Source organism: Myripristis murdjan, chromosome 12 (assembly GCF_902150065.1).
Source record: "Myripristis murdjan chromosome 12, fMyrMur1.1, whole genome shotgun sequence".
In the NCBI taxonomy this organism is placed as follows: Eukaryota; Metazoa; Chordata; class Actinopteri; order Holocentriformes; family Holocentridae; genus Myripristis; species Myripristis murdjan.
Genome location: NC_043991.1, coordinates 19,379,618 through 19,399,609, shown reverse-complemented (window position 1 = coordinate 19,399,609; position 19,992 = coordinate 19,379,618). Strand labels below are relative to the sequence as shown.

At 40.8% G+C, this 19,992-nt stretch overlaps 2 protein-coding genes across 4 annotated transcripts; one reads left to right on the top strand and one right to left on the bottom strand.

Annotated features, from left to right (window-relative positions):
• Window positions 1–301: 301 nt before the first annotated feature.
• skp2 (S-phase kinase-associated protein 2, E3 ubiquitin protein ligase) lies at window positions 302–9,274 on the top strand. Of its 2 annotated transcripts, none has more exons than XM_030065238.1 (10): window positions 302–464; window positions 1,096–1,340; window positions 1,860–1,971; window positions 2,073–2,216; window positions 3,210–3,344; window positions 4,756–4,854; window positions 5,006–5,133; window positions 5,467–5,518; window positions 7,689–7,796; window positions 7,905–9,274. In XM_030065238.1, the coding sequence occupies exons 1-10, from the start codon at window positions 451–453 to the stop codon at window positions 8,122–8,124; spliced, it is 1,257 nt and encodes a 418-aa protein (XP_029921098.1). In that variant the 5' UTR covers window positions 302–450; the 3' UTR covers window positions 8,125–9,274. The 2 variants fall into 2 exon arrangements, with proteins under 2 accessions (XP_029921098.1, XP_029921097.1); XM_030065237.1 differs by having other exon boundaries at window positions 1,093–1,340.
• A 60-nt stretch (window positions 9,275–9,334) lies between these two features.
• On the bottom strand, window positions 9,335–18,720 carry nadk2 (NAD kinase 2, mitochondrial). 2 transcript variants are annotated; one of them, XM_030065234.1, is made up of 12 exons: window positions 17,863–18,720; window positions 17,510–17,598; window positions 17,291–17,379; window positions 16,769–16,850; window positions 15,086–15,169; window positions 14,589–14,728; window positions 13,427–13,520; window positions 13,111–13,254; window positions 12,670–12,725; window positions 11,693–11,746; window positions 11,459–11,582; window positions 9,335–11,365 (listed from the first exon to the last, which is right to left on the bottom strand). In XM_030065234.1, exons 1-12 carry the CDS (start codon window positions 18,091–18,093, stop codon window positions 11,227–11,229), a joined length of 1,326 nt encoding a protein of 441 aa, XP_029921094.1. In that variant the 5' UTR covers window positions 18,094–18,720; the 3' UTR covers window positions 9,335–11,226. The 2 variants fall into 2 exon arrangements, with proteins under 2 accessions (XP_029921094.1, XP_029921095.1); XM_030065235.1 differs by having other exon boundaries at window positions 13,111–13,206.
• Window positions 18,721–19,992: the final 1,272 nt, after the last annotated feature.

Sequence of the window (19,992 nt, the reverse complement as noted above, 5' to 3'; positions counted from 1 at the left end):
CAAGAAGCACAACAGTGCGGAAAGGTTAATAAAGGGATCATTTGAAAGTAATGAAAATTAGAAATTGTAATCAAACGTATAATATTAATGTCACATAACCTTCATTGCATCATTCTCTATTGCAATATGATAAACTGTCAATAAAAAGGGAAAAGGGCACAAACGTCACTTCCTCTACTGCGTCAAAGGGGCGTGTGACTTCTCAGAGCGTGCTGGTGCACGCAGAGGTGCGCGCTTCGCTCCTGGTACGTGATTGACCTCTACATCACGCACGTCGTGCACGCGCCACTCGGCGTGACGTAAGGACGTATGGCAGTAGGCGGACACGGGGCATCCCGCCGGTCCCAGGCTGCAAGGCGCTGAGTTTAAAGAGTCCCGCTTGGAGTCCAGCCGTGGAAACAGCCCGGTACTGATTTTGATCCGGATCAGCGGTGATCGGAACCGGAGCAGATGTCTCAAGAGAGGTACGGACTCCTGTGTTTGTGTCGGACTGTGGCTCAGAAAGCGCCCTGCAGGTCCAGATGGGCTAGCTAACTCACCACAGACCTGTTGTGTTCCCTCTCAAAACCAACAACGTGCTGTTAAACAAACTCTCCACAGATCCGGGAGTTACAGTAATGTGATCATAACGTGCCGGGGGACTCGGTGTGTGTATCGTGTCTAATTATCTCACTGATTCGCTGCAGGATTCACTGAAACTCTGCAGGCTGAAACCGCGCTTTCCCTCCTTGGTCTTGGCTCCTCTTGGCTGATCTGTGGCCCATTTTCTCTGTGGAGAGTAAACAGCTGAATAAAAGTAATATTCCGACAGCAGCCCGGTTCGTTTTGCTGTTTAAAAAGCCAGATGATGGAGGTTTTACAGCTTTTTCCGTTAGAAATTGCGCGGTCACATCGCGAGTGGCTGCCTCAATATGGCGGGCACAGGTCTGTGGCTTGTTTGTAAACTCATGTTTACCAAAGCAAGCCTGGCGTCGCGCTGCTACTGTCCGCCACGTGTTTTTTTATTTTTTATTTTTATTTTAAATCTGTACTTCTGTTTGGTGTTTTGAGGGAGTCAGTTTCCAGATGTTTGATTGGTTGTCGTCCCTCCAGCAGGCCCCTGCAGGAGCTGCCCTGTGTGAGTGTGCAGGGCTCCATGTGGCCCCAGACTCTCCGGAGCAGCAAGCGCAAGGCGCACGGGTGTCCCGGGGAGGGCCTGGGCACGGAGAGCACCCCCTCCGAGCTCATCCAACAGTGGTCACCGCTCCACAAGCACCAGCGAGTCTGCAAGGGCAAGGAGAATGAGGGCAGCCAGTTTGTGTTGGCCAGGCGGTCCAGGAGGAGGAAGGAGGCCCTATCAGGTATTAATATCCAAATGATCATAACTGAACTCTTATTTTTATTAGGGTGCAGGTCCTTTTAAAAAGTATGAAAATGTCTTTCAAATGTCTCTCAATGCCATTTTATCAACATTAGGCCTTAAAAGTCATTGAATACTTTTACACTTGAATTTCTGAGGTCCTTGTTTCCACATAAACATAGTCTAATTTCTTTTATCCATCTTTTAATTTATTAATGTCCAAATTAGTCAAAGCTTGTCTACATCAAATTGTGCATTCCCCACATTTGAAAACTCTCAACCTGATACTTTCTTCATACTGACGAGCTGCACTTAACCTGGTGGGAAAATGCTTGCTGCAGTGCTCATTTGAATAACACTAAGACACTTTCTCCAAAAACCGGTCTTAAATTTGGTTGAAATCTGTCTTGAAAAGGTTGTGTAAAGCATTTTAAAGTCTCTGATACCTGCAGACATCTTGCTGCTGTATTTGCATCATAATTTTTTATTGACTGTTCTGTTTTCGTTTGATATTTGGCAGGCCTGTCGTGGGACCATCTGCCAGATGAGCTGCTTCTTAGGATACTTTTCTACCTCCCACTGCAGGACCTCCTCAGGATGGCTGTGGTTTGCAAGCGCTGGCATCGTTTGGTGTAAGTCTTGAACACTGCACCAGTTATTTGAACTTTTTTAAAGAACCAGTTGCAGCCTTGAGTTTCTCCAAGCCGACAGCCTGCCTCTCTGTGTACTGCAGGTTTGACGAGTCCCTGTGGCACAGCGTGGACCTGGAGGGGCTGGCCCACATCGGTCCTGCACTGGAGCAGCTGCTGACCGCCGGGGTACAAAGGCTGCGCTGCCCTCGCTCCTTCATTGAAGAGCTACAGTTTACAGACACAAGGTCAGTCCTGAAAAACTACAAGAAAAATAGCCAACAGCAGTGTCATCTGGCCTACATCTGGATGTCTTGTGCCGCCCTCTAACTTTAAATTCCAAAAATAGCAGTAGATATTCCAGTTCATTTTTGATTTTCATGAACTTATTGTTGTCCCTTGAGTAGCTCCTCCCTTTCCACAGCACATTGCATTGTGGGAAAGTAACTGCACACTCAAAACACCTAGCAAATTGAGTATATTCAGTAGCATTTGTGAGTATGCTGCATTTTCACACTTTTACAGTGTAAACACACAACATATGTAGTGTGTTTTCGGGACACAGCTTTACATTTCTTCTTGAGGGTGTCAGGTGATTGACAGGAAATAGGGCGTAATGTAATGCAACGTTGCTATGAAAACACAACTCAGCTGATTCAACAGCATAAAACTACACCAAACCAAATATATCCGACTGCACTGACAGTGTGCAGACATAAACAGGAAAACCAGAGAGGGGAACCGAGAGACCCCAGGCACTATTTAAAAAAAAAAAAAAAAAAAAAAAAAAAAAAGGATCATCCTTTATAGGACCACACCAGTGATTCTGAATCTTTGGCCCATTTACTACAATTTCCCCACATTTTACATTCCAGCAAACCCATTTTGTAAATTGTGCAGTGGCAGAAAACATTTACAATTTATAAACATTATATAATCAAAGCCCTTCCATCTTCAAATTTGAATTTTTGGCTTTGTAAAGAAAATATTTCCCCGAACTATTTTTCCGTGGAGGGACTGTTTCACTCCGTCTAATGTCAATTCATCAAAACACAACAGTGCTGCTGCTTTTAGTAAAACCAATGTGGACGACTTTATTACAGTGATGTGAAAGTCTGAAGCCTCTGAAAGTTCATTTTTTAAAATTTCTCTCAACCACATGCAAAATGCGTCAAGCATGAAATTTTGCTCCTCTGTAGTACGGTGTTGTTGACATTTGGTCTTGACTTTCCCTCTGGCAGTGCGGTGCGTGTTGTTCAGATGGACCTGTCCAGCTGCACCATCACCCCTTCGACGCTGGAGAACATCGTGTGTCGCTGCAGGATGCTGGAGTGTCTGAGCCTGGAGGGCCTGCAGCTCTCAGATCACATCATCCAGTGAGTCTGGGCTTGGCTCTAACATGTAGATACATGTTGTGTGCTTCAGAAAGTTATGAAAATAGATTTTTTTTTTTTTCCCTCTTGCAGACATCAATTAAAGACGGCTTCAGCTAGACTAACTGTGTTTCAGCATTTTGATACTGCTTTTAAAACATCTTGGTAGTTGAACCAAGAACCTGGAGATTTCCGACTTCCAACATCATCATTGCAGGTTAATGCGGGGAGAACCTGGATGCCACTTTATTAGGTCCACCTGCACAATCTAATACAATCCAATAGAACTGTTGTGCCATAAAGTTTACTTCTATGATGCCTATAATGCTCAGGTTTTCTTTTTGTCACACTAACAGAGGTGTTCATTCACTTCTATGTTTGGCATTGAGCTCATCGTCAGTGCTGCTGTTTTACTGGACTGCATTTTATTGAGTGATGTTTCCAATATTCTGTCCCCCTCATGTATATAAATAAGGTGGGGACAAAAAATTAGAAACACCTCTTAGTATAATGTAGTCCAGTACAAGACCTCTGCAAACTACAACCTCAATAATAAACATGGAATTAAATTGACATATTCTGCACCATGTCAACAAAAACCGAACATTACAAGCCTTATGAAAAGGTAGTATTTATGGCAGAGCTGTTGCACTGAACTGCATTACATTGTACAGGTGGAGCTGATAAAGCGTCCACTGAGTGTATTTCTATAATCAGAGGGGAATATAAACATATTTTACAGCTTACATACAGTACGCACCAAATTATGTTAAAATGTCAACAAATACAAACAGTTCCATTCTTACCATTATTTATGAAGGCTGCCATATTTGATGTCGCCACTGACGTCAAATCAGATAAATTGGAGCTCTGAAACGACATCCGAAATTCTCACCTGTAATTTTCGATTTTGATGTCATTCAATTCATTTCTGACCACATAGAGCGTGTTTTTTTCCGAGCTGCGAGTTGTCTTGAACGCAGCATGGAAATCACGCAGTGGCACATGGGAGCGCTACACCTACAGCTGAGAATGAACACCCCCTTCGGTTCCTAGAATCAGCTGTCCTTGCTCCACAAATTTGCCCCAAGGATCCTCAGTGTTGCCCTTTTCCACTGTTTTGAGTTTCCTGAACAGTCCAGACATTTTCCACAGCAGCCATTTTGATGTGAAACGGCAGGTAAACACATTTAAGTGTAACAGAGCCTTGCATGAACAACAGCAGGACCCTGGCTCTGTTAGACCTGAGCGGAGTGAAACTTTAATGTCAGTAACACCTGTGTTTGTTTGTTTGGGTGACAGCGTGGTTATTGCAGTATTAACTGAAGGCTATATCTGTCTGTTTTTGTCTCTGGGTTTTGTTTATAACTGATTCATAAAACTGATTCCTGTTTCCTCTCGGTCCATCCCACAGCTCCCTCGCTAAGAATCCCAACATGTTGCAGCTGAACCTGAGCGGCTGCTCGGGCTTCTCTGCCAGCCCTCTTGGCGAGATGTTCAGATCCTTCTCCAGGTAAGTTGCTCGTTAATTTGATTCTGCAGTTCTTTTTGGCCTTTTTTTTTTTTTTTTAATCTGTGGCAACACGTCATGCAAATATTACAGGGTTTATACGTACCCTTCCCGTGGTGTATACAGACGCAGAGTGTGCTTGTGTCTCGTGCAGGATGGAGCAGCTGAACATATCGTGGTGTGACTTCAGTAGCGATCATGTGAAGGAGGTCAGCAGTAATCTACACTCCAGTGTTACCCACCTCAACTTCAGTGGTTACAGACAGAACCTCACTTTAGAAGGTGAGTGAGGCGGGGTTTGGGATTAAATCAGTTCACGGTCATGCCTTAATGGACCACACCAGCGATTTGGCATGTTTAACATAATATCTACAAAAAGTATAAGACTTCAAATTCATAGAAACTGTAGTAAATGTGCCAAACATTTAAAATCATTGGAAATGGCCTTTTTAAACCAATGCATTACAGCACATAGTAGGGATACATAAGTTATGATGTTATGGCAAACTGAAAAATTGAAATCAGTTTAGAATTGCTTAAAGTACACTACATGCTATTGTCTGCTTACATCTACATTGTTGTCTCTCTTACAAAATTTGCATTTTCCCTTTACAGATGTGAAGGTGCTGGTGGCGCGATGCCCCAATATTGAAATTCTGGATTTAAGGTAAGGTTTCCTACTTTTGTTTGAAGTATCTTACAAATGTTTATCTCTAGACTTACAGATAAACATTTGGATGGCTATTATCAGATATCATAGTGCCTGTGTAGTTGGTACAGTGGTTGTCCAAGTGGGGTCCTCAGCAAAACGAGGAAGAGGTTAAATGTGAAAGTCAAACAAACAGGGTTCGTACGGGTGCTTGAAAACCTTGAAAATGCTTGGATTTTAATGTTATGTTTTCAAGGTTTGAAAAATGCTTGAATTTTGGGTAACGTGCTTGTAAATGCTTGAATGCTTGAAATTTTTACCATATTTCTGGTCTTACTAAATGGACCACTTATTAAATGGAGAGAAATAAAATAAGTCGGATTAAAAATGACGCCTTCACAGCTCACGCTCTGATGGGTTTCACAAGAGCTGGATTGATTGTCATGTGTCACGCCCCCAACAAGAGGGCAGTGCAGCAGCATGCGACCAACGTGCCGGGAGGTTGCCGTTTTAATGAACGTTGGCTGGATAATGAAAAGTAGAAACAGTGGATAAAACATGGACCAAATCCACGTGTAGCCTGCTGCAAATTATGCAAAAAGAAGCTTCAACTTTTCGCTATGGGAGAGTCAGCACTCTCGAGTCATGAAAAGTAAGTCACAGAGATGACTAGCCCTACATGTGTGATTTGTTGGCTAACCAGTGGTGTAGTCTACGTGATACGCGGGTATACTGCGTATACCCACTAGAAAAGGTCCCGCATTTCCGTATAACCACTTAAAAATGCGCAAAGATACGTATCAGTATGTTTTTTTGACATAACGTTCACTTTCCCGTTCATAAAGTCGCCTTCTCTGTGTTACGAAGCGGGCTCTTTTTGACCATTTTTCGGGGGACACTACAGCTGGAGCTAACGTTAACGTTTCAGAAAGGGAGCCTGTGTGTGTGTGTGTGTGTGTGTGTGTGTGTGTGTGTGTGTGTGTGTGTGTTTTAACCCACTAGAATAAACTAGACTACACCACTGTGGCAACCATTAGCTGCATGCTAGACCTAAATGTAGAAGCACTATGTGATGTGTCTGAATGGCAGTGTCAATTAGTGACAATTATTAAGGGCTAAGTTAAGAACAAAGCCTGCGTTTCTCAACAGTAAACTGCAGGAACTTCCCACAACTTAGAATTGAAGCACAGCTGATGTTAGCCCATAAGACGATAGACATAAGAGTAGACACCGCTTGACTACTGGAGCGTAAGACGTATACCAAAGCAGCAAGCTCTCTCTCTCTCTCTCTCTCTCTCTCTCTCTCTCTCTCTCTCTCTCTCTCTCTCTCTCTCTCTCTCTCTCTCTCTATTTTTATGCTATCTATCTATGAACCATATTGATACAGTATATTAATAATATATATGAATTATATGGACATATTTATTATTATTATTATTATTATATAATATTCTTAGATGGTTTTCTTGTTCATTTAATGTAATCTATTTTTTTAAATCTTATTTTACTTATGCAATTGTTATGTCAATTTTGAATTTTCCCATAGGGGGATCTACCTATACCCTACATCTACTGTATACATATTTTTTCCTTCTGTTTTTTTTTTTTTCTGTTTTTCTGTTTTTTAATACTGCATATATTTTCTTTCTGATTTTTAATACTGCATACCTGTATTTCCTGTATGCAGTATTAAAAAAAACAGAAGGATATATATATACCAGATTTCTCCTTTAATGGTACTGGAAAACCTGAAAAAAATTGACCTTGAAAGTCCTTGAAAAGTGCTTGAATTTGACCATGAAAAAAGTGTACGAACCCTGAACAAAAAGCCTGAAGCCGATCTAGGATTTGCTCAGGTTTCAAAGGGCTAATTTCATTGTAAATTTAATTCACCAGAATTTGTTACAATACAAGAAAATGTGTGAGTGATTATATTAATATTAGCCTTTTATCTCACCACTTTGAATCTATTTGTCCGTGTTCAATATCAAAACAGTTAAATACTGAACACAAACCACTATCTTTTTAAGGGACCAGAGAGAAACCTCACTTCAAATGAGGGGGTCTGAGGCTTAATGAAAGTGAACTTGGGGGAGCAGAACATGAAAAAGTTGGTGAACAACAAAGCCCATCTGTCTTTGTAGGTAAAAACAGACATTAAAACATGCTCTCGGTTCCTCTGTTGCAGTGACAGCGCTCTCCTGATGGCTGATAGTTTCCCCGTCCTCGCACAACTGAAAAATCTTCTGCACCTATCCTTGAGTCGCTGCTACCAGATTCACCCAGCTGCCCTCGCGTAAGTTCCTCCTTCCTCCACACACCGTCCAATGTGAAAACGGGGAATTCTTCACTGAGATTTCCCCAGCTATGTGTCGACCTCACTTTTTCACCTGTTATTTTTCAGCGACTTCAGTGAGAAGTTCCCTGCCTTGCGGGTGCTGGATGTTTTCGGGCTCGTGCAGGAAAGCCACGTGCGCTCGCTGAAAAAAGGAATGCCTCACATGTCCATCAACTCGAGGCCCTTCTCCACCGTTGCCCGTCCCACGCCTGCGCCATGCGACCGGCTAGTGTACAGCGAATGCGCCATGTGGAACGGGAGGTGCCGATTGAGATTCAAGTTGTAGTCACGATCATGCCTTCGTCAAGTTGCAGTTTTAACATCAGTTAGTTTCGATTACAGTTTTCTAGTACATGTCTTTCAGTATTATGACATACATGGATATGAGTTGTTGTGTTTTGCCAGAGCCATGTGTCAGTGACTCTTGCTGCTGCAGAAATTATTTTGTGCTGGTTAGCATGAATTGTGCAAAAAGGTCTGACAGTGGACAGGGCTCTCAAGCATACATAATGCACACTTGGAGAGAAGTTAGATTTCTCTTTCATTCTTTCTCTAGTTTGGAATATGTGAACGTGGATGATCTGCTTGCTGAAATGTGCTAACAAGTGTTTGTGGCAAATGTTAGGTTATAATGGAAGTGTTAATTTAATTATTTTAAAGGGGAAAATGGCTGAATGTCTAGGTAGAAATTTGCTCGGCATCAGATGGAAGATGTCTGTAGGAATTTTGGGGGGCAATTACTCAACACCAGTGTGTCAGGTTCGTCTGCACAGCAAGGTGGAATGTCTAAATATCTGTCCCGTATTTTAATAACGCTGAAAATAATCTGTTCTTAACTATGATCTGTAATAATGCCTCCCTGTTTTAAAGGTGTGAAAGAGACACTACATGTATGTACAGGCTTCTTAACAGAACCTAAAATCTGACTGTACTGCAGTCAGTGGATTAAATCTAGTTTATATTGTGTTCACTGCTCCAATCAGACCAGGTTCCTTTGGTTCAGCTGTATTTTACTTCTCACTCCTGCTGAGCTAATGGAACTGTGTCATATTGCTTTTGTTTCTACAATGAGCTCATTATATCAGAGATTTACACCCAACTGTGTATCTGGTACAGAATTGGTGCTATATTGTACTGTTTGATAAAAATATCACACAGGCCAACTGAACTTGAATTGAACATTAATTTCTGAGTATTGTTCTTTTCCTTGTAATAAAAGTCACTCAGCCTGATTGTCCAGCTCTGGGTCTTAAAAGTAGACAACACCACCCCCAAATACACCTGCACATCCTATCCTGGAAACACAAGACTCCACTTTCACTATTAATTCATTGTCAATAACACAACATACTGGATGCTGGTAACAGGAAAAGTACAAATCTAAGAAAAACTCATTAAAAAAAAAAAAAAACTAGCATCTATGTGCTCTTAGTAAACCTATGTGCTTCATCAGAAAATTAGCAGCAGTGACTGTTCAAAACATACAGGGAAACATGTTTAATTGGAGCAGTTTAATTGAAATCTGCGTTTTAAAATCACCATGAAAAGAAAACTGGTTGCCACTGGACAACTCAAGCCGACTCAAGAGTTTGAACAGATTTTTAGCTCACATTCCTGCGTGGATTTCTTGGAAATGTGTTCATTTACAGAATGAATGTGTTGTTTGTGTTTATTGCTGAACGTAATCTGCTTTCTGAAAACATCCATTGTTGTGTTATATTACATATCACAGATGTGATAATAAGCTTTAAGTTAATGATTTTAAAAAAGGCATTTCTCTGTGATGCCCCTTTATTATATCCAAAAACAAAAAATACAGCAACACATGTGACCGGTGTTTAAAGAGTGTTTTGGCACACATTTTTTTTGTCCACTATAAAGAAAGTCCTTGATAAATGAGCACCTGGTTTGCAGTCTACTGTAGGAGGGGTAGCAAAGGGGCACCAACACGTTTTACCGATGATAACCATATACAGTGAGTGTCATTATTTTGGCCAGTTACTTAAAATCTATAAAAACATATTGGGGGAAATTACTTTGTCTAAACTATATGTAGGTTAAAGATAACTGGATCAAACTGCATCCTTTCATCAAATTTGAGCACAATCACCATCAAAATCATTTCGGCACCAACAAACAGCACCATTCAAGCATTTGGCTTAGTGCAGGGCAGCTTCACTGATAAATAAGTAATTGGGTTGGGACTGAGTACATAACAGATTCAGCAACTGGTGCCCCATCAGTCACAGTTTTTGTGGTTTTCCGGCAAGATCCAAGCAAAATGCCGGTTTTCTTCAGGAAAAATTCGGCAGGCCCAGGCACGTGCTGATTGGCTTTCAGTTGCACTTTTAAAGCCGTCTGTCCCATCTTGTCAGAAGGTTACAAGACAGCCTTAAACGACCTAAAACATTTAGCAAAACATTCTTTTGGTATGGAGTTATCACATTTTTAGTGCACTTCATTCTTCCTCTTCACCTCATCTTTTATCACACTACGGCTCAAATGGCTAGAAAAAATATGATCAACTATGTTCAAAAAATATTGGTAGTCAACACACTGTTACAATTAACAGCCATTGTGCTTTCAGTTCTCCATTTACATTGCATCCACCAATTGGCACTGTGACATTATAAAACATTTACCAGCAGCTACTGGACATTTGTAAAAACCACATAAACCTCCATCATTTCCTATTACAACACTAGCTCCTAAGAAACCCGCCTCATCAACGGTTACTTTCATTTTCACTTGCAGCAGGTCAACAGAAGTCACTTTTGTGTCTTGAGGGCAAGATAGTGATTTGAAGTAAAATGGAAGCATATTTATAGCCATTTACATATTAATATGCCTTCATGAGTCCTGTTATTCTGCCTGATTTCCGTTCCTCCAGTTGGTGAGACATCTCAGCATGGGGAGAGGGTGGATTTGGTGTAGCGGATGAGAGTTGATTGTGGTCACACAAATCTGTCACATATTAAATACTGTCTGACAGAAGACAAATTCCATCAAACCCTTGCAAAATAATACAGCTTGACAGTCGTGAGAGCAAATATATGGATCCTACCATAGCTGTTACATTTCAACTGGAAACAAACTCCAGATTGCGGGATTTAAATAAGTCCAAAAAAAAAAAAAAAAAAAAAAAAACAAAGAAAAAAAAACTGTAGTAGTAGCCCTACTACATTCTGATTTGGAAAATAGTCATTCACAAAGTCAAAGTAATGCAAGTGTTGACACTGATAACTTTCTATTGGGTATATAAAATGCATAAAGAAAATATGCAGTCATATCAACAGCCATAAATCCCAAACAAAAATACTTCCCTTTTCCCAAATTCCTTTAAAACACTACGGATGTTTGGCGTTGTCTGTACTCATTGCAGCTGACCTCAGTTTTCAAGAACAACTGTGCGGAGCTGATCCTCCTCACTCATACTGATTGTAGCGATGGCACCGTCATTGAACTCGAATGAAGTCCCGCCGTCGACCACCATGCAGGCGTCCCAACATCGAGAGCGTACACACACCCTGCACGAGCAAAGAAAACACACCGTGAAATGTACTGTCAGCTGTCAACTGGATTTTTTGCTTTTGCTTCGAGAAAGAGGAATCTCGACTCACTTATTGGCAAAGCCTCTTTGGCGACTGCTGGAGAAGACTCTGTTGACGATGGGCTCCCTGATGCTGAAGAATAACTGTCTGTCCTCCGGGCTGAATACCAGAGACTCGTTGTACTCATCAGTAACTGAAAACAGAGACCCAACCAGATACAAAACATTTTTCTGTCATTAAAACAAACACCAGCCCCCTATGATATGCACAAGTCAAAGCCAAAACAAAAGATTATGAACTCACCCTTCTCTATAAATTCACGATTGAGTGGGATATCGAGACCAGTTTGCAACTTTCCTGTGGAAAGGAACATTTTGTCAAGTGGAATCTACCACAGCGTATTGTTGCCACACCAAAAAAAGAAATACGCATCAATATGACATTATGAGTTCTCTCATTGTTTTTCACATTATAACAAGTTACTTTTATGTTATATTTTCTTGTTATTGACACACAAACTCATTACTTTATAACAAGAAACCTTTCCTGTTCTAACAATATACCATTTATGATGTTATAGCAAAACATTTCTCTCATATAACAAGATAACATGAAATGCTTCACGTTATAATGAGATGACTGATATTTTCCTAAGATGAAACTCATATGTTTCAATGAGAAAAAGATCTGTCATGAATACATGATGAAACTGTACGGAGAACAGATAAATTGAAGAATGGTTAATTTACACATTTTTTATATTTCACAGTGAGATTCTGCTGTTATTGAGCGCGATGGATGACACTGTGATTAACTGAGCATACACTAAGAAGGGTTTTAAAGTGTGTGGGGCTGTAAGGAAAGAAGAATGAGTCTAAAAGTCAGTAGAAACAGGGCCGTGGCTTGCTGCTGTCTGTGCATGCATTTGTACAGTAAAAAAAAAAAAAAAAGAAGAGGAAAAACCAGAAACAAAGAATGTGGTGTAGACAGAGGATTGAGACTTGAGCTCTTGATTATGGGCTGTATTCCTTGCAGAGACAGCCAAAGGTTAGTTTTGCTAATCTTCAAAGAGACAAAGCTATCTATCAAGAAAGATGTGAGTCTTTCAGTCATGCACAAAAATATTAATTACAGCTACAACCCTGTAGCATGTCTACCTCCAACTGCCCTGACTACCCAGAAACCTGCCCGATCTCAAATCACTGTCAAATGAGCTGTGAAAATCATGCAGTCTGGCTCTTTCTTAGGGAAACCCAGTGGCCCGCCAAGCACATACATACCAATTTTTAGAACCTCCTCCACCGCTTGTTCAGCGAGTTTGTTGATATTATACGACCTGAGGGCACCAAGACAGAAAAACATAGAGGAACAAGATGAAAAGTGAGAAGACAGTAAACATCAGGCTAAAATAACAGAGGGAATGAAGCTACACAGCGATGAATATGTGTCCTTGTGGTGAAAACACAATGCATTTAAAACTGAACACAAACCAAAAACCTCTTGATGTAAGAGCCCCTGTGGGGCAAAATCATTTCAAATGGGAGTCCATGGCTTGTTTACAGTAAACTTGGGGGTCCAAAACAAATTTTAAAAACTTATTTTGAAAAGTTTGAACCTGAAAACATATTTTTGGCGATCTCGCATCAGTGAAGCATTTAAAGCTAGGATAGGAGTTCGGTATATATATTTCTCATGCATATAAAATACGTTGTTCGGTGTACCAGGCTTTAGATCCTGTTCCTGTGCAGATGCTGAGGCCTGAGCTCTTCTGCTTCTCCCATGGGCCATCATCCACTGAGATCTCATAGTACGAGGCCCTATGGAGCGAGAGGGTGAGATGGGGTTTGTAGGATTTACACTTCACCCTGTGATGGACAGAGACCCACTGATGAGTGCGGGAGAGGCGCCCCAGGGCGGTGGCGAGATGGTGGGGGGGGATAATGAGGGCTGCAAAACATGCATGCGATGACAGGCAAACAGACGCATGGATGTTTAGAGGGGGTTACACACAACAAACTGGCTGGGTGACAAGGATACCTGGAGGACAGAGACTCCCCGATGAAGATTTCATTCAGGCTTCTGACAGGGAGGAGATGAGGCTTGGAGAAGCTGCCGTTTAGTGTTCCTGTCCCTGAGAAACATAACGGAATTAAAAGAGCAACAAGCAACGAACAAAGACATTGACTGGTGTGGGTTTTTAAAGGCTGGTGCCAATATTTAGACTACTAATAGTTATAATGACAGACTTATGGTACTACTACTGACACTGCTGCTGCTAAAATAATAATAATAATAATAATAATAATAATAATAAGAGGAAGAAGTAGAGTAAATGTTTTTGTAGGAGAAAGAATTTAATGGGTAATAGGCAAAAGATACGGAAAGATTGTGTATGAATGTTGGTTGTAAATTGCCAATTCATTTTTTTTTTATTAAAAATGAATTGGGTTACTGATACATGGGCTAAGTCAAAATGCTAGACCTTTTGTTTGATAAAGAATGAACTTTGTTCTGAGAATTATATTTATAATCTGTCTGAGAGAGAAGCAGGCACTGTGTGCCCAAATCAGACGTGGATTATTGCCACTTCACACTGAAACAGGACGTGCTGGAGTGACAGTTGCAGAAGAAAAGGTTTTTAAATTGTATGATCTGAATGTTGTGGCAGACGAGGCACATTTTGTTTTGCATCACACAAGTTACCAGCTAGTTAGGACTGACTTATTCTACAAAATGAATTCTCTGATGGACTTTATGGCAATGATTGATTCTCAAATAGCTCTTTTCAAATAGCATTTTTTTTTTTTATTTAGCAGGTAGCTTTTATTTATCTGGTAGCTACTCCTACAAACACTACTACTACTACTACTACTACTACCACTACTGCTACTACTGCCACTACTACTACTACTAACTACTTGTGTGGAATCTACATCATTTCAAATTATGGGCATCCAGACAACAAATACAGTATTAATTCTTCAACAAATACATTATCAGTCAAAATGCATCATATCCATTATATTAGAGGTGGACAACACTGATTGGGCCACACAAGATTTCTAATAAAAGGCCAATAACTACCATATATAATGGTCGAACCCTAATCCAGAAACTTCAGCTTCTACTCAAGCAACATTTGGTCAAAGAGGAAAGCAGACAGGAGGACGAGACAGACAGACGGGTAGGTGAGTCGTACTCCGCTGGCTCTCCAGAGTGGTGATGCGGTGAGCTTGGTTGTGCTGCTCCAGACTCAGCTGCTGTTCATGCAGGTCGACTGGTGTGGGATTAATCCCTGTTCCCTCCAAATGCAGGCGGATCCTCTGGCGCCACAGCCACCTGACGCAGTAGAGAAGAGAATAGGGGAGAGAAGGAGAGGGACATACTAATTAAAAATTTATAGTGAGAAATATGCTTGTTCTACTCTGCATTTTAAAAAGGACCATACCAGTGATTTTTGAATGTCTGGCCCATTTGCTACAATTTCTGCTTTGTAAATTGGTTTTCCTTTACATCTTGTTTAACTTGCTTTTTGTTTGTTCAGTTTTATAATTTTATTTGTTCTCTTGTGGTTATTTATTTACTAAACTGGTGTTTACATTCATTTCCAATCTAACATCTAACTTTTTTTGGTATCATGTTTGTTAATTTCTTTATGCAAAAATAAAAATTAAAAATTAAAAAGTAAATACACACCTGAACTCACCACGACAGAATTTCTCCAGTGCCTCTGGGAAAGCATGAGTGTAACGTACAGGTAGGCACAGGTGACCTTCTGACCTTTATTTGTAAGGGAGAGATCAAATGAGGACCGTGAAGTGTAACAACAGACCTTTCTCACAGCAGCCATTTGGACATGAAACAGCAGGTAAACACAGGAATTACTGGTGATATTAATTAAGGTTCAGTTCTGTATCAGTGCAGCAGAGTCTGTCCAGTGAGCCAACATGAACAGCAGCAGGACTCTGGCTCTGTTAGACCTGAATGGAGCTCAACCATAACTAGTAACACCTGTGTTTACCTGCTGTTTCAGGGTCAAAATAGCTGCAATAATAATGGTCTACTAGAACTGAAACAACTGTCCAATTAATCAATTAGTCTGTCTACAGAAAATAATCAATTGTAATTTCCATTTTCCATCGATTAACCACTTTATTCATTTATTAAGTAAAAACTCCAAACATTTGCTGGCTACAGATTCACAAAGATTGCTAAAGCACTATTTTGACGAGGAGGAGTTTTAATTACTAACTTGGGATGTCTGTAATTTAAAGTACTCATTTGGACGGGATTTGAGTGTCTAATTTCTCCACACTTTTACAGAGATGAAAACAAGTACATAGAACTGTGAAAGGTCTAGTTTAACTATTTTACAGCAGAAAACGGTTCCACCATTCTGGAAATCAGCTGGCTGAACAGTGCTGCAAGTGAACTAAGATGAACGTGTGTTGCTGTGCATCCTACAACCATCCTACAAGCGTTCAACTCTGTGTCGCTCCTCAAAACTGTATTGTTTCCCGGTCTGTATCTACTTAATTCATTTTAGAGTACTACACTCCTGGTGAAGCTCTCATTCTAGTGACAAAGAAGTTAATGGACCAAACTTGGTGAATGTATTACATTCACATGGACCAGAAAAAAACACTATACATGTAAAAATCTGAATTATCACCTTAACCCCTTCAGACCCTGCGTCCATTGGAACGGACATGACATATTTCTGTCTCTAAACCAATAAATACTGGGTAATTGAATGATGTCAGTAATGCTGGTTACTGGTTGGATCCTGATTATCCAATCATAATCATGTTATGACTTTGAGCATGCTCTGAGAGAGTGACAAACATCGGACAAGACAAGCATGGCTGAGCGACTGCAGAGAGGGAGGAGTAAGTGCCCATTTTCAATCAAAAATATAAATTTATGTTCATGATGGCCAAACAAATTTTCTGTCAGCATAACTGTAACTTTTACAAGTGATAATATTTTAAGTAATTTTGAACATACATCATATGGTTAATTTACAGGATTTTTTCAAAGTCTGATGTCCATTGCAATGGACATGAAAAAATACTATTAAAAACATGAGTTAGCAAAAATGTTTTTTTTCCACTTTGTTTTTATGTTGGAGAGGAGTCAGAATCAGTTAAAAAAATGTTTTGCCCAGCAGAAAAAATGTGGGTCTGAAGGGGTTAAAAAGTGTCCAGACTTTTCCTTGACAGTAGGAACCTCATATAAAATTTAACCTGGAGTGCTGATCAATTACCTTCCTAAAATGTTTAGAAGTTACTCTGTAAAGAGGAATACCAGGTGATCGTTTTGTCTCTACGTTCATTTAATCATTAAACTTCTTCCCAAACAGCACTAAGTGTTTTTTACCTCTCAGGGTCTGTGTTAACTCCAACAACTGGTTTGTCTTTGCTGAAAACCTTACTGGCAACAAGCAGCATTGTCCCATCACCTGACAAAACAAACTGCAGTTAGAGAACCAGTATTGTGCATTTTCATTTGTTGTCTGAGGCCTTTGTCCCTGAGACTTTATGCCCTCGGCACAGAGTGAGGAAGTCCACTCTGCACTTCTGCACAAAAAGACCTTATGTCCGAGAACTATTGTTCTTTCATTCACTTAGAATTAGTTTACGTATTTGTCATCACCTAAAAATATATTTCTGCTGAACAAGGAAAGTACAAAAATAGTCTATACAATTAAATACTGCTCATACAACAAATACTACTACTACAGCATAATGATTATTGTGTTCCATGTCTGTACGTTTTTTCTTAGAAGCTGAGCCAGACATGAAGGCAATCACCTCTCTGATTTCTAATAGCAGAGATATGAAACATTATTACAAATAAAATTCTTAAATGCAAAAAAAAGGGTGACTGAATAATCTCTACCTCCAGCAGAGATGATGGTATCCGCCCATCGCACTACTTCTTCATCATATTCTCCTCTCTTCACAACTCGCACCTCAATGCCTTCTTTCCTGGAAATATGTCATTACAGATCATTGATTCACAAATCGTCTGCCAGCAGAACAAATGCAAACCTTCCATGCTATCTCCCATCAACCTCGTGTGAATGTGGTCTCCCCACAAGACGGGACCATATCTTACTGTAGGCTCTTGACAATGTGCTCCACATTGCGGGTGTGAATGTTGTGTCTCTCCAGAAGGCCACTGTAGCTGGAGCCCTTCATCGCTAGCTGCAAAACACATCAACACCAAGAATTGACTGGGTGATCAGGTGAAAGGGGATACTAGTGTTTCCAGTTTGCTTGTGCAAACAAAACAACTGAGCAGTAAATCAATTCAGGCAACGGTGTGGAGAAATACCACTGTTAAAAAAATGTAGAGGTAACTTTTGGTCATTTTCTTCTTTGGGCCATCTTCTTCTTTTTAGCAATTACATCACTTTTGAAATGATGGCTATGCTCATTGTATGTAGGAAATTATATGTGAAATCTTACCAGCTGTTTTAAATCCTCCTCTGAGAGCCCTGCGTATCGGTAGCGCTGCTGTTCAAACTCATATCTTGTAGTCTTTGTTACCACTGCTACCTTGGCCGGTTTGAATCCAGCATGTGGCTGTGTGGCAGTGATCCGTACAGGTGTGTGCAGGAGACGCACACAGCCCCCATACAGCAGGGTGACAGCTCGACTCCCGCGGCACAAGAAGTTCACCACTGGGCGACCACTCATTCTTGTACAAGAGCCCAAACTACTAATGAATAAACTGGCGAATTATAATTCTTGAATAATGGTCCAGAGGGTCATTCACGGTGCCATGGTTATGTGGCTGTCATTTCGGGTTGTGCCAGTCGGCCGGCCAGGTGTGACAGGATTCATTCACAAGAGTCGCTGGTTCGGAGCTGCTGCTGCTGCTGCTAGCATGAGTCACACACCCAGCTGTCAAGGAAGGTCAACAACTCCACCTACCACCCAGACAGTCATCTGACTTTTTCACAACTTTATCTTATAGCGTTATACTTTATCTTTGTTTATAGGGTCTGCTATTTCTCCACGCATCGACCGAAACGGCAGGACTAACCGTTAGCTAACCTTACTTGGTTGGGTTAAAGAGCTGCGTTACCAGCTCCGCTTTCAAAGCTAAACTTAGCTAGCAGCTTGCTCTGAAGTGGCGAGCCGCCGATTCTCCGCCGCTGGATACACTCACATATCCCGCCTGGAGTTATTCCTTTAGCCAACACAAACAGCAATTTCACTTACACCTGCCAACACCGATGGCTTTTAAATTAAAGGCATGCGGAGGGAATGCGAAGAATAAACGACAACACGGGTTGCACGGAGGCGCGATGCAGACGTAAGTTGTGCCTGTTGTACGTGTAACACGTACGGCACGCATGCCCTCATGTGATTGGCTACGTAAAACGTGGCTGTTGATGCCAAGTGACGCTGGGTGAAGTTTGCCCAAAGTAATGCCTGCCAGGTGTATCTGCCAGGAGAAGAGGAGAGGATTAACGAGCGCCTTGTCCCGGGATCTCCCTGGCAGACAGCACCCGGGGAAAACATGACCCGTGTGCGTCGGTGGGAGCAGAGCCGTGACGATTTGTTTTGACTGGAGGTGCTGCGTGTTGCTGCGGCATCTGGCTACACGGCTGCGAGATAATGTCAGACTTGAAGGGCTTGCAAAACTTGAAAATTATGGGCGTAAATAGAAAATCCTGTTCACGTACATTCCTCCCTTGCAGCTGTCGTTCACGCCAGCTTCCATTTCAGGTGGTAAAAACTAAATCACCACATGAATCAATTTGTTACCATCTATCCTAATAAACAGTAGAACAAAAGCCAACCACAAAGTACTGAGTAACGTTTTTTTATTATAATTTTTTTTTTTAGCTTTGGCTTAATTTTTAGATTATTTTCCGTAACAGATTTGCTAATAAAATGAAGGTTTCCTGTGCTTAGGTCGGGTATTTATAGGCCTGCTGGTGGACTAGTTAATGTGCAGCACTGACCTCAGCCGCGGGTTGAAAAGGGACCCGAGGGAACTGACAAGAGTAATGTAAATGGTTCAAGAAAAAGCCATATACAGGACAGTTCAAAATGCTATTTTTTATATCAAAATGCGAAGGTTTTAAACCTAGACAATTTATAAAGCCTGAAATACTTTTTTATGCAATCCTGTGATTTTTTTTTTTTTGCTTTCTTTTGTTAATTATTTTACTTATTGTTACTGTTTTGATATTTTGATACCCATATATGACTGTACTGCTGTTTTATATATGATTACTGAGTCAACAAAGGATAAATAGGAAAAGAAAAAGAACTGAATAGATCTTTATTTGTCCTTATGATGGAGCACAACACTGACGCTCACTTGCAGTGCCATCCCTACACATTTGGGGGCCTATGGGAAAAAAATAATTTGCCCCCCAATCTAATTTCTTACATTATCAGGTCTTTTTTTCCTAATTTGCTCATTCCCATTTCCCTATGTTTTTGAGAGAAATCAAATTACTTGGTCCAGGTTTTATAGGGTTACTTGAGCTTTTGACTTATGGTTCTCAAGAGAAATCTGTCACTTATTGGCTGATTTTTAAACCAATAACATCTGGCCAAAATCACAGCACAAGTTGC